The 22,048-nt window shown below is 72.0% G+C and overlaps 3 protein-coding genes across 5 annotated transcripts; 1 reads left to right on the plus strand and 2 right to left on the minus strand.

Moving 5' to 3' along the window:
- Window positions 1-4,618: 4,618 nt before the first annotated feature.
- On the minus strand, window positions 4,619-7,720 carry PCGF1 (polycomb group ring finger 1). The gene is made up of 9 exons (XM_090035303.1): window positions 7,563-7,720; window positions 7,062-7,167; window positions 6,599-6,751; window positions 6,322-6,393; window positions 6,035-6,143; window positions 5,506-5,539; window positions 5,082-5,168; window positions 4,920-5,000; window positions 4,619-4,754 (listed from the first exon to the last, which is right to left on the minus strand). The coding sequence occupies exons 1-9, from the start codon at window positions 7,656-7,658 to the stop codon at window positions 4,707-4,709; spliced, it is 786 nt and encodes a 261-aa protein (XP_089891429.1). The 5' UTR covers window positions 7,659-7,720; the 3' UTR covers window positions 4,619-4,706.
- Window positions 7,721-14,722: 7,002 nt separating this feature from the next.
- TLX2 (T cell leukemia homeobox 2) lies at window positions 14,723-21,817 on the plus strand. 3 transcript variants are annotated; one of them, XM_090035298.1, is made up of 4 exons: window positions 14,723-16,368; window positions 19,878-20,115; window positions 21,197-21,377; window positions 21,505-21,817. In XM_090035298.1, exons 1-4 carry the CDS (start codon window positions 16,263-16,265, stop codon window positions 21,676-21,678), a joined length of 699 nt encoding a protein of 232 aa, XP_089891424.1. In that variant the 5' UTR covers window positions 14,723-16,262; the 3' UTR covers window positions 21,679-21,817. The 3 variants fall into 3 exon arrangements, with proteins under 3 accessions (XP_089891424.1, XP_089891422.1, XP_089891423.1); XM_090035296.1 differs by lacking the exon at window positions 14,723-16,368 and adding an exon at window positions 18,233-18,720; XM_090035297.1 differs by lacking the exon at window positions 14,723-16,368 and adding an exon at window positions 18,233-18,720 and having other exon boundaries at window positions 21,197-21,646.
- On the minus strand, window positions 16,372-18,103 carry LOC149869940 (uncharacterized). The gene is made up of 2 exons (XM_090034455.1): window positions 18,049-18,103; window positions 16,372-17,951 (listed from the first exon to the last, which is right to left on the minus strand). Exons 1-2 carry the CDS (start codon window positions 18,101-18,103, stop codon window positions 16,372-16,374), a joined length of 1,635 nt encoding a protein of 544 aa, XP_089890581.1.
- Window positions 21,818-22,048: the final 231 nt, after the last annotated feature.

Consider the following 22,048-nt stretch of genomic DNA (forward strand, 5'->3'; position numbering starts at 1 on the left):
GTGGAGCATCCCACCCACCACGCTTTGCACCGCGACGCTCCACGCCTGCCACGGAGGGCACGGGGCTGGGCAGCGGGACCAGTGTGGGCAGATCCAGGCCAGCCCTGCCCCGCTCAGGGCCCTCCTGGCTCAGGCCTCCTCAGTCCACGTGTGTCCCCAGCTCAGGGCTCCCGGGTCCACGCATGCCTGGCTTGGGGCTCCTGGGTGGGGGCAGGAACGGCGCTGGCCACGGCCCCACGCAGCACTGGAGACGGCACAATTCCTGCCCCGAGCGCTTGCGGCCCGACCCGTCTGCACCGCTCTGCCTTGGGGCCCGAAATCCCGCGGCCCCGGGGACGCTGGGGGTCAGGGCCATGGCCAGTGCCAACAGTGAGATGCCCCCGCAGCCCAGGACGGTAACTGATGTCACGTCCGCGCCCAGACCGTGCACACGGCGAGCAGCCATTTGGGCCGCTGGCGGGGGAGCTCCAGGCCAGCGGCGTGGCGGGACCCCAGGAGTGCTGCAGGGCCCAGGCTGGCACGGATACCTGCCAAGCCGGTGGCAGGACGGGCCGGTGCCGCCTGCCTCTTGCCGCATTTGGGCCGGCCGGGAGGGAAGGGGCACGGCGGGGCGGGGCGGGGCGGCAGGGAAGAGGGAGAGGAAGGCAGGGCGGGGGCCGTGGGGCTGGCAAACAAAGGGCCGAGGAAGCGTCGCCGTCCAAGATAAACCAGCCAAGGTGCAAGCGTGCCGTCCCCGCCCGGCCTGGCCCAGCCGCCCGCGAGCAGGGCCAGCAGCTGGGCCCTGGGGGCCAGGGTCAGGGCTGGGGAGGCCAGGACGTGCCCCGTGACGGGCCCAATCCTGCGCCCTGGCCCGTGGCAGCCTGGCGCCAGCGCGGAGCCCAGCGAGATGCCGCCCTGAGGGGCCGCGCCAGCCTGGGACCCCCGCCCGGGCCCTGGCCAAGGGCTGTTTTGCCTTGACCCCCCTTGAGCTCAGACCTCCCTCTTGCTGCTGGGGCTGAGGGGACCCCCAACCCCCCTGCAGCTGGTGGGGGGATGCTTTGGGGACGAGGCTCTGGGCCAGATCCCGACTGCCCCAGGCTTTCCCAGGCCGCGAAGCCACCAAACAATGCGGGCGGCCACGCTCCCTAGTGCCGTGTCCGGGCCCAGCATCCTCCGGGAAGCCGCCAGGAAGCCTGATGTGCCGCCTTCCCGTCCGTCGGCTGTGCACCCCCGGGACCGGGCCTGGCTCCGTGCCGCCATGCAGTCCCTTGGCCCCGGGCTCCAGCATGCAGGTTGGGCACCCAGCGCGGAGCACGGCCCTGCCCAGCTCGGAGCGCGACGATGGGGTGGGCCGGGCCCCTGGGGCAGCTCTGAGGGGTCCCCGTGCCCGGGGGCAGCAGTCGGGGGTGAGTCTGACCCCAGGTGGGGCTGGATCCAGCCCAGGCACCAGGAGTAGCCGAATGGAGACGTCCGAGCGTGCTGGTGCCAGCGGGCAGGGCCTGTGGCGGCCGCGGCCTCATCACCCCTGGCTCCCGTGTCTGGGGCTGCTGCAGCTCCTGCTCCATTGTGGCCGTGCAGCCCTGCAAGACAGCCCGGTGCCGCCGTGCCGTGGTCAGTCCCCCTGCGGGTGACCAGGAGCGCCTGACCCCGCCTGCCCGGCCGGCGACCCCTCACCCCCAGGCCCTGCTGCCCGCCTTGCAGCCACGGTGATCTCCCCTCACACCCAGGACCTGCCTAACCCTAGCCCAGCCCCTCATGGCCAGGGCCTGCCCCTGGGGTGCTGTGTCGGGGCCCAACCCAGGCCATGCATTTGGAAACCAGCTGCCCTAGGGCTGCCTGCAGGAGGCCAGATGCTGTGGTGACGGGCATGGGTGCTGGGCCAGTGGCTGGCTCTGGGGTGGGGTGCCGGGGGGGCGGCTGTGCCGGCTCCCAGCACCAGTTGCTCTGTGGTATCTCGCAGCCCCCTGCCCTGCGCATCAATCAGGCGCCGCGGTGGAACAGGGCAGCCCCCGCGCCCCCCCGTCGACGCCAATGGGCTGGAACCGGCGTGGGCTCATCTGTCTCTGTCAGCGCCGGCGGGTGGGGGACACGGCGCTGCTGGAGCGTGGCAGGGCCAAGCCGCCACGAGCGCCAGGGAGCCATGCAGCCGCGGGCGCCCAGCCGCTGCGCCCCCGGGTCCCAGCTCATCCCATGGCTGGTTCCCAGGGCAGGCGAGTGGGCATACATGTGCATGCCAAGGTCATGCCCTCACATGCCTGGCACTGATCCCATGCTGCTGACCCCACACCCAGGGGCAGCTCCCACATGCTCGGGGGGGGCCTTTGCAGCCCCTCGCACCGGTGCTGCAGCCTGTGCCCAAGAGGGGAGGCTGAGCCTAGGGGGCCATGTGCTCAGTGCCACGGGACCCTCCAGGCCCTGGGCTGCCCCAAGTAGGAGGCCTCTACCCCACACCAGCTGCAGGGCCCATGCTCAGCCCCCCCCAGCCAGCTGATGCCCCCAGCTGGATGTGCCCCGCCGGCCACAAGCTGGCTCCCCCGGGGGTGCGGGGCCATCTCTGAGCCCGCACGTGGGGCCATTCGTCTTGCGGCACTGACAGCCCCCCCAGCCCAGCCCGGCCCAGCCCAGCCCACAGCAACTGGGTGGGGGGGTCCAACAGCCCCCCAGCCCCGAAGCCAGGGCTCAGGGACGTGGGGGCGAGGCCGGGTGCTGACAGCCGTGGCCTGACAAGTTCATTTAGCAGCTGAGCCTGTCGGTTACCGCCCTGCCAGCTGGGGGGGCCGCTTGCCCCCCCTTTGGGGCAGCTGCTGGGGCGGGCCCTGGGCCCTGGGGGGCGATTAGAGCCACGCAAACAGGCGGGAGCTGCAGGGGGGCAGCTGTGCCCCCCCAGCCTGGGCACTGCAGGTGGGGCTGGAGCCAGGGTTGGGCGACCTGGGGGGCCGCATGCCAGGGTCCGAGCGCTGCGGGGGACAGCCAGCTGCTGCTGCTGCGCCCACTAGGCCTAGCTGCCTTCCCTGCCAGCAGGTGGCTGCTCGGGTGCTGGGAAGCGGGGGCCTCCCTGTGGCACCGACCCAGAGGCAGGAATGGGTGGGGGGGCAAAGCCAGGCCTGGCCGGACTGGACAGGGGCAGCAAGCCAGCCTGCCCTGCCCCCCCAGGGTCCCCACGGGGCAGGCAAGGATCCCGCTGTAACAACCTGGGGCAGCAGCAGCTGGAGGGACACAGAGCCCCCCCCGGCTCCCTGCCCCCGAGCTGCCTCCCGCCCCCGGCCCTGCCGAGGCTCATTTACCAACGTCAGGCACCAGTTGGTTTGAATTAGGCTCCGGGCACTGATAACAGCCGGGTTGGGGGGGGGCAGATCCTGGTTGCGCTGACAGCGCCCGTCCCGCTGACAGACGCAGCGCGGCCCCCTCCCCGCTGGGCTGGGACACCCCCGCCCCGGGACCCCGGGCCAGTGCTGCCGGCTCCGGCCTGGCCTTCGGCCCTGGGCAGCGGTGGTGCAGGGAGCTGGAGGGGGCGGGGGCACCGAGGCCGGTCTCGCAGGGCAGCTGCTGGGCCCAGCCCTGGCACGCCCCGGGGGCTCCGCCGGGCAGGAACGGGGCAGGAGCTGGGGCTGGGCACGTGCCAGTCCCAGCCGTGCCATCGTGGAGCAGAGCAACCCGGGTGCAGCCCCAGGGAGGGGGTGACTGGTGTGAAGCCCTGCCGGGAGCCCCCCATGCCTGGAGATGGGGGGCCAGGCCGGGGTCAGGGGGAAGAGGCCCAGCCCCAGGTGCAGCGGCTTTGACCTGCGGCCTCCGCTCTGCATTTCACCACATACTTAGCAGCCCAGCTTTCAGCACCCCCCAGCCCCTCCCCCGCTGCCGTCTGTCCCCCGTGCAGTGAGGAATGGCCAACAGCTGGGCTGGGGGTAACCGGATCCCCCCACCGTGCAGGACTTGGCTCGCACGGCAGGGACGCCGAGCCAGGGTCAGCGGCAGCACTGCCGTACGCCGGGGTTACGGCTCGGGCAGGGGGACGCGGCCACGCAGCTGGTGGCACGCAGCGGGGCAGAGCCCCCCCACGGCGCACCAGGGCACAGGCGGTGCAGAGCCGGGACTGTGGGGCGGTAGTGAGGGGCACCAGCACGATGGGGCAGTGCTGCTCACCCTGGGAGTGCCCCCTAGCGCCTGCCCCGTCACCCCCCCCCATCCTAGGGCCTGATGCCAGTGTAGGGGCACCTGTTCCCATGGTAGGCCGGGGGCCGTGGGCAGGCAGGGGGGAGCCAGCTCTAGCCCAGCTGGACCTGGCTCCAGGCCCAGCTCCGTGCAGGGCCAGAGAGGGGAATGTGGGGGCCAAGCAGCTGGGTGGGGCAAGCCCCCCCCCCAGCAGAACAGCCCACTGATTCCAGCTGCCCGTGAGTGGGGGAGGGGGACTGGACTGGGCTGGGCACAGAGATGCAGCACTGGGGGCTTGAGGAGGAGATGCAGCGCTGGCTGCTGCAGGCACGTGGACCAGGGTGGTGGGGGAGGGGGGCTAGGCCAGGCCGGGCTCCCCCCCCCACCGTCCACCAGCAGCCTGCACAGCCCAGTGCCCAGCTAGCTGCCTGATCCTGGGAAGCATGGGGCAGGAGAAGGGCTGACCCCCATCACGGAGACGCTACAGCTATGGGGTTTTCATGATTTTATTCAAAAAATAGACTCAGGAGGGTGGAGTGGTGTGGGGGTGGGGGTGGGGCCGGGGCCGGGCCCAGCCCCTACCTCCTCTTCTCCTTCACGCTGTAGTGCAGGAGCAATGGTGCGGGCTGCAAGGCAAGAGAGCGCTGAGTGGGGGATGGATCCCCAGACCCCACTGTGGAGCCTGGGCCCCGTCCCAGGGACTCCTGTGGGGTGCACAGCCCAGCACCGCCCCCTTGCCCTGCCATCTGGCACCACCACCCTCCCAGCAACGGTCCCTCCAGCACACCCACCTTGCCAAACCAGTGCGAGAGCCAGAGCTGCTTCATGGTCATATGGTCTGGGAGCACCTCACCCTCGAAGAGCAGCTGCACCTGGGCAAGGGGAACACCCACATCAGCACCTGCTGTAGCCCCGGCCACCCCTAGCCCCGGCCCCGGCCCCACCCCACTCACGTGCTGCAGCGCCAGCCCTAGGCGATGGCACAGGACCCGGCGCAGGTGCCGCACCTGGGCTCGCACCGAGCAGCGCACGTACTTCTGCTGCGGGAGGAAAGGGAGGGTTAGGACAACTGTCACCAGCCCTCAGCCAGCCCGGGGGAAACCCCCACCACGCACCAGTGCAGCCACGCCCAAGACACCCTCCCACTGAGTGGCACTGCGTTGTCACCCAGCGTCAGCAGCCCTGAGGACTGACAGCACCATTGCAGGCAATGGCGGGGAGGGAACTCAGGAGCCCTGAGGCCCAGGCCCTGCTGTCCCCAGCACCAGCGCAGGCGCAGGGCGCCAGTGCCCCCTGCTGGTCACTGCCGCACACACAGCCCAGGCAGGGACCCCCCAGCCCCCAACTGCAGGCTGGACGCCTCCACATGACACTTACCTGCAGGACAGCCTTGTTTTTGTCCTTGGCGGTACTGGGAAGAGAAAGTGGGGCGAGCTGTGAGGAATGGGGAGGGGAAGGGGGAGGGGGGGGATGACACACCTTGGTCCCCACTGGCCCATCCTTGAGAATGGGCCTGAAAAAGAAAAAACTAAAGGAGAGCAGGGGGCTGCTAGTCAGCAGTGAGAGGCATCAGCAAGACTAGGGGGGTGAGCACAGCCCCCTCCCTCCAGCACTCATCCCCACAGCTGCCTGTGCCAGCTGGCCCCAGCAGGGAGTACTGGGCATGGATGGGGGGGCTCACCAGGCTGGTGCCGGAGCCAGCAGCTGAGCTGTGGCATCGATCTCATTACAGCTCCCGAGGACACATTACTGAGTGTGCAGGAGCCGGCAGGCAGCTGCCCCCCCACGGCCTTCCCCCCTGCAGTGCCAGCTGGAGGGGGGAACTGCGTGGGATACAGAGCCTGGGGCCCTGGCCCTGCACCCCAGCATGGCACCCCGAGTGTTGCCCCCCCACCCCAGCACTGACCTCTGCTTTTCCAGACACAGCGAGACGTGCTCGTCGTAGCGGAAGTAGTGGGCGCGAGAGTGGTCGAAGCTACTGTAGGGCAGCCCCATGGGGTCACCCCCCACCGGGTCTGTGGAGGGACACGCCATGAGCCCCAGCCCCCCGACACCCCATGGTGCCAGAGGACACCAGGCAGGGCCGAGGTCCACATCCCAGGGTCAGAAGGAGCCTGGCAAGGCGCAGCCCCCAAGGCCCAGAGTCGGCACTGGCGGCAGCCTTGCCCACCCCCCACCCTGTCTGCATCACACCTTCGCCGCCCAGCTGTGCCACCCGGTCCAGGCCGCGCGACTGGTAGAACTCGCGGATCCGCTTCTCTTCGTCTGTGGGGAGACGGAGACGGGATCAGCCCTGGGCCCCTGACCCATCCTGCCCTGCTGGGCCCCGCCAGGCCGCCCCAGCGCCATCGGCTGCCACTGGCCCTGCCAACCCGGAGAGCAGGGGCAGAGCAACAGACTGGGGCCAAGAGGGGGCGAGGCCCAGGGGTGGCCCCGGCAGCCCCCCACCCGCCCCAGCCTGGACACGCACTCTCCTGCAGGCCAGGCACCAGCTTGTAGACGATGTCCTGCATGACGCGGTCCAGCTTGAGGTTGAGCAGCGGCTGCGTCTCGTGGATCTTGGTGTTGCACATGGGGCAGTACTTGCTGGTCTGCAGGTACTTCACGATGCAGCTCTTGCAGACTGCGCGGGACGGGGTCAGCGCTGGCCACGGCCCCCCTGCCCTGCCCTGCCCGCCCCCTGCCCATGCGCCCAGCTGGGCCACGCCGCAGCACAATGCTGCCCTCTCCTGGCAGAAAAGGCACGTGGCCGCACAAGACAACCGGGCGTGGGGCTGGGGCACGCCAGCCCCCAGCCCCAGGAAGGGGGGAGAAGGAAGAAGGGGTCCTCCAGCCCCATGGCCCAGCCTCTGTCCCTGCCCCTGCCCTTGCTGCTGGAGCCCCCCTGGGCTGGGCGCTGCCCCGGGGAGTTCCCGACAGCCGGCACCACTCACAGGTGTGGAGGCACTCGGTGATGGTGGTGGCGTCGATGAAGTACCCAGCGCAGAGACAGCAAACGATGTGCTCGTTCAGCTCCTTCATCTTCACCTTCACCTCCTCCTGCAGCACACGGCCATCACCAGGAGCCCGCACCCGCCGCCCCGCAGCCAGGTGGGGGGGACAGACCCCTACATCCCCCACTCCAGTGCCCCACACCCCCATACTCGGCCCCCCCAAACCCCATGCCCCCACTCCTGACCCGCAGCCCCTGCACCGCCATCCCAGTGCCCCCCACTCCTGACCCACAGCCCTTGCCCCTCCCCCAGTGTCCCTCACTCCCGGCCCGGGGGCGTCGAGGGGCAGCACGTGCCACCTCCCCTTAACTCTGCCCACGAGGGGCGGGGCCACACCGAGAAGCCCCGCCCCGCGCGGCCGCGCATGCGCACGTGCCGCGCCACGCCGACCCCCGCGCCCCCGCCCTCGCACATGCGCATGCGCGGCCTGGCGCGGGCCACCTCGTTGCGCAGCGGGTCCATCTTGTAGACGGCCTGGAGTTGGTTCCGCAGCCGCATGGCGATCGCCATCGGGCCCCCCTGAGGAGGCGACGCCATCTTGGCCCCGCCGCCGCGCACCGCCCACTTCCGGGTTGGGCCGCGCCCGTCGCCCCAGCAACGCGCCGCACCACAGCTCCCGGCGTGCCCCGCGCGGCCCGGCCGCCGGCGGCGGGGGGGGACGGCGCGCGGGGGCTGCCGGGACTTGTAGTTCTCGCCCACGCCCCCCGATCCCCGTGGAGCGACGGCGACTCCTAGCGGCCGCAGCTGGCACTGCAGGGGCTGCGAGTCGGGGGGGCGGAGTGCGGGGCCCCGGGATGGGGGTGGGCTGCGAGTCGGGAGTGCGGGGCCTGGGGGGGCGCTGCAGGGGAGTGCGGACACCGCGGCGCTGGGGGCGGGGCTGCGCCGGGAGCGGCTCCGGCAGTTCCCGCACGGGGCAGCAGGGGGCGGCAGCGGAGCGGCGGTGCGGGGCGAGGGGGGGGGCTGCGGGGCAGGGCAGTGGGGGGGCAGTGCGGGGGGGCTGCAGGGCAGTGAATGGGGGAGGAGAGTCGCGGGGCAGTGCGGGGGGGTGGTGGATGGGGAGGGGGCTGCGGGGCAGTGCAGGGGGGCAGTGGACGGGGCGAGGGGGGCTGCAGGGCAGGGCGGGGGTGGGGGGGCTGCGGGGCACTGGGCGGGGTGGGGGCGCTGCGGGCCGGGACCTGTCAGTGCCTGGGTGGCGGTATCTGCGGGGCGGCCCCGATCCTGCCCGCCCCCCCTCGCCCCGCAGCTCGGTGCCCGGTCCCGTGTCGCGGCCCCGCGCCGGTGCCCGGTCCCGGCCCCCCCGCCGCCGCCGCCGCCGCGGGCAGAGGCCGGAGCCCCCGGAGTGAGCGGCGCCCGGGGCTGCCCCGGCCGGGCTCCGTCTTGCCCCGGGGCAGGAGGGGCGCGGGCGCCCTGCGGCGGCACGGCGCGGGGGCGGGGGCCGTGGCCGGGCGGGGCGGGGGCGCGGGGCTGGCACAGGCGGCCGGGCCGGGCCGGGGCTGGAGCCGCGCTAATGGCTCTGATCGGATCAGGGCCGCGCAGGGGAAGGAGCGGCCCCGCTAATGCAAAGCAGAAGCTGTTAATGGCCATCAAGGCTCGTTACGGTTATGATGATTGCTGCAATCCCCAGCTACAAGTGCTGCCTGGGGAGCCGGGGGGGCGGGGGCGCTGCGGGGCGATGGCCGCGCCGGGAGCCCGCCGCTGCCAGGGGCAGGGGTCTCCTCGGGGGCCCAGGCCGGGCCCTGTGCTCCCCCTGCTCGGTCACAGCCGCCCCGGGCTGAGGGCCAGGCCCTGCCGGGTGCCCCCACCGCAGCGGGTGGGGGCTGGGGCCTGCCACGGCCTTGCCGGGTGCGCGCAGCCCTGGGGAGCCCGGGGGCAGCGGGGTGGGCGCTGGGGCGGCCGCTCACTGCTGACGGGCCCCGGGGGCGGCTGACACCTGCCCGCCTGACAGCCAATATCGCCCCCCCAGGACCCAGCGATGAGCAGAGCTGTCACTCTGCGGCCCCCACCCGCACCGTCCACAGCCCCCCGGGAAGTAATTAAAGTGGGTGGTCTGGGGTCCGCCGCGCAGTCGCTGCCAGCCCTTCACCGCAGGCCGGGGGCTCCGCGGAGACCCCTCCCGCAGCCCCTGGCCCCGTGGCACATCCAGGCGGAGCCAGGCCCCAGCTACAAGTGTCACCCGGGGCAGGGTCTGCCCCAGCCCGGGCCGGGCTGTGGCTCTGGGCATGGGGGGGCCCAGGCTCCGGCTGGCGCTGTGTGGGGGTGCAGTGCCCATCGCTGGGCGGCAGTGCTGCCCAGTGCTGCAGCGAGCAGGCCACTGCACAGGCCCTGGCTGACCCGCTCCCAGGCCCCTGCTCCCGCGGGTCCCCACGCTGCAGCCCCGTGCACCCGGGGCCCTGAGCCCGGCACCCCCACTGCAGCCTGAGCCCGGAGGCCGAGGCACGGGGGCTGGGAAGTGCCATGCGGCTCGGCCCCACGGCAGAGCCTGGACGGGGCTGGCTGTGCTGCACCGCACCTGCTCGGGCAGCTCCCGGGGGCACCGGGGCAGGTTCCTGGTGGTCGCGGCGGGGGCGGCTCACCCGCCCGGCTCGGCTCCTCTCGCTGCAGGGCAGCCGTGGGCCCTGGGTCCCAGCCCCACCATGCGCAGGCCGGGGGCTGTCCACAGCCGGTCCCTGTCCCTTGGCCCTCAGCCGGGCACCCGATGCTTCTCCTCCCAGCCCCTGGGACCTGGAGCTGCTGCTCACCCCCGGGGCCCTGTCCGGAGACCCCCAACATCCCCAGAGCCGCCGGCCCCGCCGGAGCCCCTGGCTGCATGAATCACACCCCCCGGCCTGTGTGCACACGCATTGCCCCTCATGCACAACCGACAGATGCCTGCACATGCATGCACACTCACGCACACACACGCTACCCTTCACATGCAACCTGCAGTACCTGCACATGCATAAACACATGCATGCACGCATGCACAAACCCACATGTTACTCCCCACAGGTGCTTGCACATGCATACACACACATTACCCCCCACATACAAGTGAGACATGCACACACAGACAGATGCATGTACACATACTGCCTGTGCACAAACACACACACACAAACGCACTACTCATTACGCACAATATAAAACAATGTACAGGTGCCTACACATGCACCCTGCCTGTGTACATACATGTGTGTGCACACATACACACACTTCCCTTCACATGCAACCTACAGGTGCCTGCACATGCATGCGTGCACACACACATGCACACACACACACACCCTGCCTGTTCACATGCATGCGCACACACACACACACACACACACATTACTCCCCACATACAATTTACAGGTGCCTGTACATGTCCATTCACATGTGCAAATGCAAGTACACATACTACCTGTGCGCGCACACACTACACCTTGCACGCAATCTACAGATGCCTGTGCACACGCACATACATATTCTCTCTCATACAATCTACAGGTACCTGCACACAAGCACACTACCTCATACACAGAGTCTACAACACAATCTACAGGTACCTGACACATGTACACCACCTGTGCACTTGCACACACACTACCCCTCACACACAATCTACAGGTGCCTGCACACACACTCAAACATGCCCCCCCTGCACTCCCTCCCTTGCACACGCCACCCCCATCTGTCCCCCCCCCAGGGCCTGCCCCAGCACCGCGTGGCACCAGCCGGCTCCAGTTGCCTCGGGGCAGCCAAGCTGCTCCCCAGATGGCCCCTGCCTCCACCCGCCTCCCCACATCCCAGGGGAGGCCACAGCCAGCCCTCCCCTGCCCCAGGGCAGGCACTCTGCCGGGTACCCCTGGCTTCTTCCACCCCAGCCACAGAGCAGCTGGGGGGGCTGCTCCCCTCGCCCCCGTGCACTGTCTTTCCCTCCCCCTCCCCCTCCCCCTTCCTGGTCTGTCTGGTCCCACAGTGAAGAGCAGCATGTGGGGCTGGAGCTGGGGCCAGGTCCGGGGCTGGGCCAGTTCCCTGGGCCTGGGGCAGCTGAGCCATGGGCTGGCTGGGGGGGAGGGGGTTAGAGCATGTGGGGTTAGGACAGCTGGGTTGGAGCCATGGGCTTGGGACCTGCTTTCTCCCCCTGCCCCTGCCCCTGCCAGAGGATGACGGGGTCTGGCTAGAGTCTGAAGGAGGCTGCGGGGCCCCCGTGGTCAGAAGGGCCCCAGGCTGGGAGGACAGTGGCTGGGTCATCAGGGGCCTGTGGCGTGCGCTGCCCTGATCCGCGTGCAGAGCCGCAGGGGCAGCGTGGCCCTGGCTCAGCCCCGGAGGGGCTACATCACGCAGGCTGGCTCCTGGCTGCTCCTGTGAAGGGGACGGGGCCTCTCACCTTGTCCTGGGCATGTCCCAGCCCCCGCCCCTGGCCCCGCCAGCTCTGTGAGCAGGGCTGGTGACACTGGGCAGGCCGGGCCCTGCCCCAGCGTGGGCTTTGCACCAGCTCTTATGGCGCAGGGAGCATTGTGGAGCCGCCCCTGAGGCAGGTGCCATGTGAGGGTGACTGCAAAGGCAATTGGGAATGAGGCTCACGATGCCCCTTTATCAATCCCTATGGGCAGCTACACTTTGAACACAGCGCCCAGGTCTGGCCCTTTCCAGGAAGAGAGAGACGTGGAGACGGTGCGGAGAAGGGCAGCGAGGAGGAGGAGGAGGGCTGCGGAGGGGCTTCCCTAGGAGGAGTCTGCAGAGGCCAGGCCTGGGCAGCGCAGAAAGGAGATGCTGGAGCAGGGACAGGAGAAGGGGTTACAACATACTGGGTGCATCTACGCATGCATTTGATCCAGGATCGGTTTACTCAGGAGTAAACTGCTTGGCAGTAAATGCTCCCAGGCAGCCGTCTACACATGCAGTGAAGCAGGACCAGATTTGGAGCAGAGCTGGGGCTGACCCCTAAGCCCTGAGGGCTCAGAGCAGAGGAGACCCAAGGCTCTGGCCCCTCCGGCTGGACGTGGTGGGGCTGCCCTGGACGTGCTGCCCAGGTGCAGGGAGACCCACTTGCTTCTAGGGCAGCTCCAGCTGCTTCTTATGTGCCTCCCAGCCCCAGGGCCCATCTTGCCCCCACCCAGCACCCTGTTGCCTGGAGCAGGGAGCCCCTTGCCCCACGTCCTGGCCAGGCAGAAGCCCCCAGGCTGTCCCACAGGCTGGGGTAGGGGTGCACGGTGGGCCGGGATGGGGTGGTACTCGCAGCTCTGGCGGCTGGCGGCCACTGCAGCGCAGCCGCCCTGGTGAATAATTGATGCCGGGGCTGTGCCTGGTTCAGCCTCTGCAGGGCTCTGAGGGCCGGACCGCCCGACCAGGCTTTTAGCAGAGACCTGCTCAGACATGCAGCTCCATTTCCGCTGCGCCGGAGCCGGGGCCGGCGGCTCCTTCCTGGAAAGGCTCTGCAGGTTGGCCTGGGCCTCTGCACCAGCACCGCACCACCTGCCTCCCTGCCCTGCCATGCACTGGGGCATCATCATAGGGGCCACGGACTCGGGTCCAGCCTGGCGCAGGCAGGGCATTGCCTGTGGGTGTGGGGGAAGGTGCTGTACTGCAGGGGCACCCGCAGACCCCAGTGGGACCCCCTTCCCCTGCCAGGCACCCTGTGGCTGGGTCCCTGCCTCGCAGGAGCAGGGACTGCAAGGAGGGCAGGAGAGGCCGGGGGGGCAGCAGCCTGCGTGGAGCGGGGCAGTGGCCCAGGGGAGAAGGAGGCTGTGGCTGTGGGTCTGTGCCCATGTGGCTGCCCCAGATGGGAAGAGCTGATCTAACTGCCCCAGTGCAGGTCGCTGCAGGACAGCAGGTCCCAGGCGAGGGTGGGGGCCGTGACTGGGGTCCCCTGCAGAGGGTGGGGGGTGGGAGTCTGCCTGCCAGGCTGCGGGAAGCAGGAAGATCTCCCCAGGGGGTAGGCAGGGGTTTTGGGCAGGCTCAGCCCAAGGGTCCCACAGCCCTGGGCATGACGGGGGTGCAGCTGCAGGGCCCCGGGGCTGGAGGGAGTGTGGGGAGGACCAGGCTCAGCCCAGCCCAGCCCAGGCCAGGCGGGCAGCCGCGCGGGGCCGACTATGAACTGCACTCCCTGCCTAATGCGCTGATTGGATTTGCACAATCCGATTACGGGCCCTGGGCCCTGGCTAACGAGGCCCTGAGTGACGGCTCCTGTCAGCAGCCGCCACGGCCGCTACCCCGCCACAGTCACAGCCCCCCAGCACCCAGGACCTCCCCTCTGGGCTCCACAGAGCCTGGCCTGGAAGGGGGACCCTGGATCCCCCGGGCATGCAGTTGTGACTGGGGCAGCAGGGGAGGGGCAGACATGGGGCCCATGGGGGAGCCCTCCAGGCATTGGGCACTCGTGCACTGGCTGGCAGGGGTGCAGCACCAGGCTCGGCTCTGCCAGCCTGCAGCTCCTGGCACCCTCCCCCTGCTCCCCTCCTGCACCGCAGTCCCCCCAGCCCCGGTGTGAGCAAGTTACCTCCCTCCTGCAAATGTGTGTGTTCATATTGGCCACCAGTAAAGTGACCCGGACCCATTTTACCTGGTGTCCCCTTCTCCTGCTCCCTGTCTTGAGTGGTGCCCAGCTAGAGCCTCCTACTTTGCCCTGGGGCAGGGCTGGTGTTTTGCTCCCAGCAGCTGCGCTGGGCAGGGCACGTGCTGCTGTCCTGCCAGTGCCACGGGCAGGTGCTTGCTGCCTCCCTGGTGGCGGCACCTCCAGCCCTGTATCCAGGTAGGAATCAGCTGCCAGCCCTGCAGGCGGGTTGCTTGTGGCCCTGCCAGCCCTGCCATGGCCCTGCTGGCCGTGGGCCAGGGCTCACCCCTGCACTGGTGTGGCCAGACCTGGGCACTGCTGGGGCGGGACGCCACCAATGCCCTCGGGTGTATTTGCTTCTCCAACGCTGCAGCCGTGTGCAGGGTCCAGGCAGACCGGTCCCCTGTGCCAGGCCCCAGCCCAGGCCGCTGTGTCTGTACCCGGCTCTTGGCAAGGCGGGGCCCAGCCCAGAGAGCTCACAACCCGACCAGGCAGAAGGCGACTGGGCTGGGCCTGGGCAGCCCGCGGAGCTGCAGGCTCCTGCCTCCCAGCCCGGTGCCGCTCCCAGGGCTGCATCACCACCCCACGTCCTTCCTGGGGGCAGCAGCTGCCCCTGGTCCCAGGCTGCTGGGAGGGCAGCGGCTGCGGCTGTGGCTGCGGCTGGCTGCGGCTGCGGCGCTCGCACTGCAGCTGCCCCGTGCGTCAGACCGGCTGCACCGGGCCCTGCGTGCCAGCGCCAGTGCCAGTGCCCGCGCCCGCCGGGTGGGAGGGTGGGGCCGGGGCACCCGAGTGTTTCATGCAGTTAAGAAGTGTCTGATTGAGGCAGGAGGCGCCAGCGGCTCCCGGGGGAGCTCCCAGCCAAGGACTGGAGGACCAAGCACAGGCCAAAGTAATCCAATCTGGGCCGGCCACAATCTAATTAGCCCAGAATTAACCCAGCAGCCAGAGAGGAGCTGACTGTCCCTCCACTCCGCCGGCGGGTTTGGGGGGGCTGCGGGAGGAGGAAGGGGACGTCCAGGCCTAATGCAATTAACGGGGGGTGGGGGAGAGGCAAGGGGGGGACCAGTGCCTTGGCCTTGGCAGCCATTCGCTCCTGGGAGCGCGGGCTTAATGGGCGTGCGTGCGTGCATGGCGGTCCGGGGGAGCCAGGCTGCCAGGACGATGGGCAGGGTCTGGGTGATAATGTCCCCTGCCTTTAAAGGAGCATTTGAGCCGCACAGATCCCTGCAGCGCGGGGTGGAGGGACACCCCATGAAGGATCATAGTCACGTGCAGCAGAGTGGGTCAGAGCCTGGGGGGTTACAGCTGGCCCAGCCCCTGCTCCAGGCAGCATCAGGCCCCTCCAGTCCCCTGACATGTCCTGGTCTGACCTAGTCCTGGCTCCACCCCAGCTCTGGGTGCAGCAAGCAGGCCCACTGCCCACAGGTACTGCAAGCCCCTGGCCCTGCCCCAGGTAACGCCGGGGGATGAGGATCCCGCTGCTGCCAGGGGTTCAATGCACCAGAAAGACCCCAGGCCTGGGCCATGTCCTGCAGAGGAAGGCGAAACCCCTCCAGCCCTGGCCAATGTAACTGGGAGGAAATCTCTTCCTTCCTCCAGTGCAGCACCGGTCTGACCCTGAGCAGAGTGGCAAGGCTCTCCAGCCAGGACCGGAGGTCAGTGTCCCAGCAGGAGTGCCGGGTCAGTCCTAGCACAAGGTGTAGCAGGTCCCTGCCAGCTGCAGACAGCCCAAGGCATCCACGGCAGCCCCCGCCCCAGCCCCAGCCCCAGCCCCGGGAATCGGGGCCAGCGATGCCGACACTTTCCCAGGGGGAGATGGTGCCTGAGCCTGGAGAAGTTGCCCCTTCTCTCTGGGAGCGGCACAGCGTGGGCAGACGCTGCTCGACCGGGGGCTGGGGGAGCGTCTACCCTAGGCATCATGGTGCCATGCGGGAGCCCCGAGGAGCAGGCGCTGGTGCCAGGAGCTGTAAGCAGAGCAGTTCCCACGCTAAGGCTCCGTGTGAGGACCTCTGGCTGCCCCTCGCCAGACGCAGCCTGAGGGGTGGCACAGTGATCTCGGCCTCCCTGGTCTGAGCAGGACCCTGGGGAGGGTCAGGTCAGTGGCAGAGACACAGGCCCAGGTCCAGTCTCTGGGCTCCATCCCCGGGGCAGCTCCACCCCTGCCCCCTCGGGGGGGCTCCAGGCGGGAGAGACGTCTCAGGCTCACGTGCATCTGGGGGCACGTCGTTCCTGCCCTTGTGGAGACCCCAAGTGCCCAACTGGGCCTGGGTCCTCAACGCTGGTGAGAGAGCGCCGGCTTTCACTAAGACATGCATGGAAGGACATGTGTTCCAGGACACTCATGGTAGGATGCGTGTGCAAGGACACATGTGGAAGGGTCCGTGTTCAACAACTGGTGTGCAAGGACATGCCTGGAAGGTTACACATGCTAGGACATGCGTGTACAGAAGCCGGTGGCTGTGGAGCAGAAAGCAGCAAGTGCATGGGGGGGTCTGGCCTGATGCCCCTCCCGCACTCAGAAGGCTGCTCACGCACGCAGCGGGCCGGCGCACGCGTACACACGCACGTACACGCACAGGCTCCACGTCGCCAGGCCGGCAGCCACGTGAGACACCGGGGAGCCAATGGCACCCGCCTGCCATGCCCCCAGCCACGTCACCTGCTTCTCTGTCTCTCGGGGCTCGTGGGGGGGGCCCAGGCCTGGGGCCATCGCCAGCAGCTGCCTCTCTGGTATCAATCACCCTCGCAGGGCGGCTCCCGCCCCCGCCTGGGCCTGGGCCTGGGCCTGGGGGCCTCCTCTGCCTGCCCGGGGCCTGCCGCGGCTCGTGTACCCCAGGCCGGAGCCAGCTGCTGCCACCCGTGCCCGGCAAGGAGGTGCCCAGGGCCCAGCACCAGCACCCCCAGCCTCACAGCCCTGGGCAGGTGGCTGGGGGGGCATCGGGGCACCCCCACGGCTTGCCGAGCCCCCTTACCCCCAGGCCCCAGTGCACCCCGCTTGCGGGGGCAGCCGGGGGTCCCCCGGGCTGGGCCTGGTGCCGCAGACGCTCCCAGACCTGCCCTTGCCCGCCGGGACCCTCCCGCCCTCCTGGAAGCCTCCCGGCCGCGTGTGCCCCGGGGTCCGCGGCCCGCCGCAGGTGCCCCCGCCCTCCCGGGGCAAGAGGCAGCGCCCCCCCACCCCCGGTCTGGCTCCTTCCCAGCAGAGCCGGGTGCGTCCCGGCGGCTCCGTGCAGCCCCGCGCCCGGGGGTCCGCGGCAGCGTCGGGCCGAGCCGGGCCGGCCCCGGGTCACGCCCGCCTCCGGCTCCGGCTCCGGCTCCGGCTCCGGCTCCGGCTCGGGCTCCGGCTCCGCGCGGGCCCGGGCAGCAGGCGCCGGGGCGGGTGCGGCGGCGGCGGCCGGCAGCTGCGAGCGGGACCCGGCGGTGCCCTGGGGCCGGGGCGCTGCGAGCCCGGGGGTCCCCGCTGCACGGCAGGGCGGGCGGGGGGCCGCCCGGGGGGGCGGAGCCGCGGCCAGGTGAGTCCCGCTGCTGCCCCGCCGCTGGGACGCGCCGGGGAGCCGGCTCGGCTCGGCTCGGCTCGGTTCCCGGGAGCCGGGGCGGGTGAGGAGCCCATCCCCGCGCCGCGGGTCCCGGCGCCGCTTCCCGCTCCCACGCCCCGGGGGGAGCCGAGGGCCCCGATCCTGGTGCGGCGCGGCCGGGCGCCCTGCAGGGCCAGGGCTCGGGGGCCGGGCCGGGCCGGGAAGACCGCCGCCAACGAAAGCCCGGGCCGCGGGGGTCGGGCCGCGGCGGCGGGCGGCGCGGGGGCGGGCCGGGCCGGGCCGAGTCGGGGGCGGCGCGGCCGGAGCTCGGAGGGCTCCGGGCGCGGCTCCCCAGGCCCGGCCCGGCCCGATGCGCCCCGCAACGACTTCCCGCGGCGGAGGAGGGCGGAGCCGGCGGGGGGGCCGCAGCCGGCCCGACCCAGCCCCTCCGAGCCAAGCCGGCGCCGGGCAGCCCCCCCGGGGAGCCCCGCGCCCGGCTTTCGTTGCGGGGCGGGAGCGGCTCCGGGCGCCTCCGCTCCACCCCCGGCGCATCCGGAGCCCCGCGGGTCGCAGGTGCCGGGGGAGCCGCCGCCCCTGGCCCGGTTCGTCCGGCCCCGTTGCACGGCGCCCCGGCCCCTTGCAGGCGCGCCCCGGCCCGGCCTCCGCCTCGGGGCGCGGTCCGGGCGGCGGAGGGACCGGCGGCCCGACCCGACCGCGGGCGCGACCCGGCCCCGCGGGGCTCAAGCGCGCTCGGGCTGGGGCGTGCGGGGCGGCGGCGGACCCGGCCAGGATCGTGTCCCTCTGCGGGGGGCCAGGGCGGGGCATCCCGGCGGGGGCGGGGGGGGCCGGGGGCGCGGGGGGGGCTCCGGGCCGGGCCCCCCCGCGCGGGATTCGTTGCCGGGAAAAACACGAGGGCGGTTTCCCGCGGCGCCGCCCCGCCCCGCGCTGCCCATCACGGCCCCGCCGCCAATCAGCGCGCAGCTGCCCGCGATTTTGGCAGCTCCGGATGGAGCGCGGCAGAAAAGCGCGTGGGGCTCCGCGCACCGCGCAGCGGCTCAGCCCGGCCCGGCTCGGCCCCGGCCCCGGCCCCCGCGGGCCATGCGGCTCCGCGCCCACGGGGCGCAGCGCAGGAGCCCCCGGGCGGGCCCGGCCCGTTGCGCGCCCCGCGGGGACTGAGCCGCGCAGCGCTGCGCCATGGAGCCGGCGGCGCTGGAGCCCGGGGGGGGCGCGGGGCCGGCGCCCGAGCCCATCAGCTTCGGCATCGACCAGATCCTGAGCGGCGCCGCCGAGCCGGGCGCGGGGCCCGACTACGCGCGCTGCGGGGCGGGCTGCGGCGGCTTCGGCCCGGCCTGCGCACTCGGCTCCTACAGCCTCAACATGAGCATGAACGTGCGCGTCAACGTGGCCCCCGCGCCCGCCGGCGTCATCCGCGTCCCGGCGCACCGGCCCCTGCCCCCCGCCCCGGCCCCGGCCGCCGCCCCCGCCCCGGCCGCCGCCCCGGCCCCGCCGCCCGGCCTGCCCTTCCCCTGGATGGAGAGCGGCCGGCGCCTGGCCAAGGAGCGGCTCTCAGGTGAGACAAGGGCCCCGATCCCGGCCGCTGCGGCCCGATCCGGGCGGGGCGCGGCCCGGCTCCGGCGCCCGACGGCTGACTCGCGGGGGGCTCCCTGCCCCCCGCAGCAGCGGGGCGAGCCCCGAGGGCCGGGGGGAGCCGGGATCGGGCCCACCGCCGGGGCCGGGCGGGTCAGCGGGCGCCCGGAGCCCCGGGGCGGGGATCGGGCCCCTGCCGGCCTGGGCGGGGGCTGCGGGTCTCCGGCGCGGAGGGCAGGAGGAGCCGGCGCTGCCCCGGAGCCGCCTTTAACCCGCCCCGCCCCGCCCCGCCCCGGCCCCCCAGCTCCAGGGCTGCGATCTGCCCCGTAGGTGTTTCCGGCCCGGGAACTCCCGGTGCAACCGGGGCGGGGCGGCGGCGGGGCCCGCTTTGCAGCCGGCTCGGGGCCGGGGCTGGAGGGCGCGGGGGGAGCCCCTGGGCGGGTGCTGGTGCCCGGGGCGCCGTGCTGCGCAGGCTGCGGGCAGCGGGCGCGGGGCTCCGGCTGGCGGGGGAGAGCCGCCTGCCTCCGCCGGCTGCAGCCGACACGGAGCCGGGCCGGGGTGGGGCCGGGCTGAGCCCGGGGCTGCTCCGAGCCGTCCCCCGGCTCTCGCCCCTTCCCGCGGTGGCCAGGGCCGTGCGGCCGGGGCCGAGGGTCGCAGCCCCTCCCGGGGCCGTGGGGCTGGTGCGGCCCGCGGTGGAGCAGGGGTGCTGATGAAGGGGGTCGCGGGCCCTCGCTGGCTTGGCTGCCCTTGGCCTTGAGCAGCAGGAAGTCCCGTGCGGGCACCCCGCTGCTCCCGGAGCTCCGGGGGTGCTGCTCGGTCCCAGCTGCAGCCCGTGGGGCGCTGGGGCTCAGGGTGCCGCGCCTGGCTGCAGGCGGGGGCCGCCGCTTGGCGATGTTCCCGTGACACGCGGCGGGTCCGCACGCCCCGGGCTCCCCAGGAATATCAGGCGTGGGGCACAAGTGCCGTGGGATCCTGCCACTCCGCCCGGCTGGCAGCCGGCCTGGGGCTGGGGAGCCCATCGCCAGCCCCCCGCGGCCCCAGGGCCAGCCCTGCCGCTGGTGCCAGGGAAGCATCTCCTGGGGAGGGGCTGGGCCTCGGACCCCTGCCCCCCGGCGTGACCCCGCTCCACTCTGCCCGCAGCCGCCCTGTCCCCGTTCGCGGTGACACGACGCGTGGGGCACCCCTACCAGAACCGGACGCCCCCCAAGAGGAAAAAGCCCCGCACGTCCTTCAGCCGGGTGCAGATCTGCGAGCTGGAGAAGCGCTTCCACCGCCAGAAGTACCTGGCCTCGGCCGAGCGCGCCGCCCTGGCCAAGGCGCTCAAGATGACCGACGCGCAGGTCAAGACCTGGTTCCAGAACCGCCGCACCAAGTGGAGGTACGGCGGGCGGGCGGGCGGGCCGGGCGGAGGGCGGGAGCTGGGCCCGGGTCACAAGAACAGCGAGCGGCCCTGGCCTGGCCCGTCTTGCCCAGCCTCCAGCACGAGCTCCGCGCCCCTCCGCGGGCGGCTCCGTGGAGGAGCGGGGCCGCGGGGTGCCCGGTGCGGGTCAGGGACGCCTGCCCGCCGCGAGCGGAGGGGACCCCGGCGCAGGTCCCCGCCGAGCTCCCGGCTGCGCGCTCCCCGCCCGCGGCCCCGTCGTGTCCCAGGACCCCCGGCAGCCTCCTCCTGGCCGGGCCGTGCTGCCGGGTGTCTGACCGGGAAGGAGGCTCTGCTGGGAAGGTCCCCGGGTCGGCGGCGCCACTTTCCCGTCCCCAGTGCGTTCCCGTCCCGGGGCAGAGCATCACTGGCCGCGTCCGCTGATCCCTGGAGTCGTTCAAGGGCCCGTGGGCTCTGCGTGGTGGCTGCTCCACGTCCCCCCGCGCGCTAGTGATGAATCTCAGACCATCGCTCCCATCCCTTGTTTTTTTTAATTTGTCCCAAGTCGTCAGTTGTTGCCTCTTCAGGAGCCGCCGGCCAATAGTTTACCTGGTGCCTGGGCGTACAGTCCCTTAAGGCAATAGCTAGGCCCGTGTGCCACAGGGGCAGGGAGTGGAGGCCGAAGGGAGAGCCACGGGGGTTGGGCAGGGTTTTCCCGGTTCCTCTGGCCTGCAGCCTCCGGCACTGGGGTCCCGGCAGGGCCGACGCCGAGCCCGTGCCCCTCGCCGCCTGCCCCAGAGCCCTCCACGCCCCTTTCCTCCATGCACGTGTCCAAGCCCTGGTGCGGTCTCAGCGCCCACCGCATCTGGGGCCACGAGTCCCGGCCTTTCACGCCGTGGCAAGCCTGCTGGAGCGGCTCCCCGCCCCGGGTAGACAAGCCCTGTCCGGGGTGATGTAGCTGGAGCGGGGGTTGGACTAGATGCGACTCCTGAGCCCCTTCCAGCCCGCCCACGGCTGCCCCGTGGCAGCGGGGCGCCCTGGCCGGGCGCGGAGAGGCTGCGGCGGGCGAGCGGGGCTGAGGCAGCCGTGCCTGCGCCCGCAGGAGGCAGACGGCGGAGGAGCGCGAGGCGGAGCGCCAGCAGGCCAACCGGCTGATGCTGCACCTGCAGCAGGAGGCCTTCCAGAAGAGCCTGAGCCAGCCGCTGCCCCAGGACCCGCTCTGCATGCACAACTCCTCGCTCTACGCCCTGCAGAACCTGCAGCCCTGGGCTGAGGACAACAAGGTGACCTCGGTCTCGGGGGTGGCGTCCGTGGTGTGAGGCCCTGTGGAGCCATGTGCCCCCCCGGAGGGGCACCCCGGACGTGCCAGGGGACACGGGGCTGAGCCCGGATCCTCCGCCCCTGCTGCAGGCGCAGGTGAGGGAGGACTGCCTCGGGCCGTGTGGATGGAGGTGCCCCTGCCCCAGGCACGGGCTAGCTCCGGGGCTGGCGTCTGCCGAGCCGGGGCCTGCTGCTCCTCCAGACGCGGCCCGGTGCCCACCTGCCTGCAGCAGACTTTCGGCTCTGCCCCCGGGCTGCCAGTGAGGGGCTAAAGCCTGAGGCTCCGGGGCCGCAGACAGGACAGGCGGGGCCGCCCCGCCCCCGCAGCGAGCCCCGTCCCGCTGCCTCCTCTGCCCTGCCGCTGCGGCGGGAGCTGGGCCCGCGGCTGGACACGGATGGACTCCCGCACGTGCAGACGGACCCTCAGGACGGCGCTGCCCGGCGGGGCTGGATCTGCCCCGACTCCGGCCCGGAGCAGCCGCCGCAGGGGCTTGGCCCCCCACGGCTTGGCCCGGACAGCAGCGGCGGCCGGGCCGGGTCGGCCCAGCCCTGATCCCGCGTCGTCCGTGCGCGCCCGCGCCCCGCTCCGGGGGAGCGCCGGTACCTCGCCCCCAGCCAGCCCCGTCCCGTTCCC

This window comes from Crocodylus siamensis, chromosome 2, assembly GCF_052110815.1.
Source record: "Crocodylus siamensis isolate JL-2025a chromosome 2, ASM5211081v1, whole genome shotgun sequence".
Classification (NCBI taxonomy): domain Eukaryota; kingdom Metazoa; phylum Chordata; order Crocodylia; family Crocodylidae; genus Crocodylus; species Crocodylus siamensis.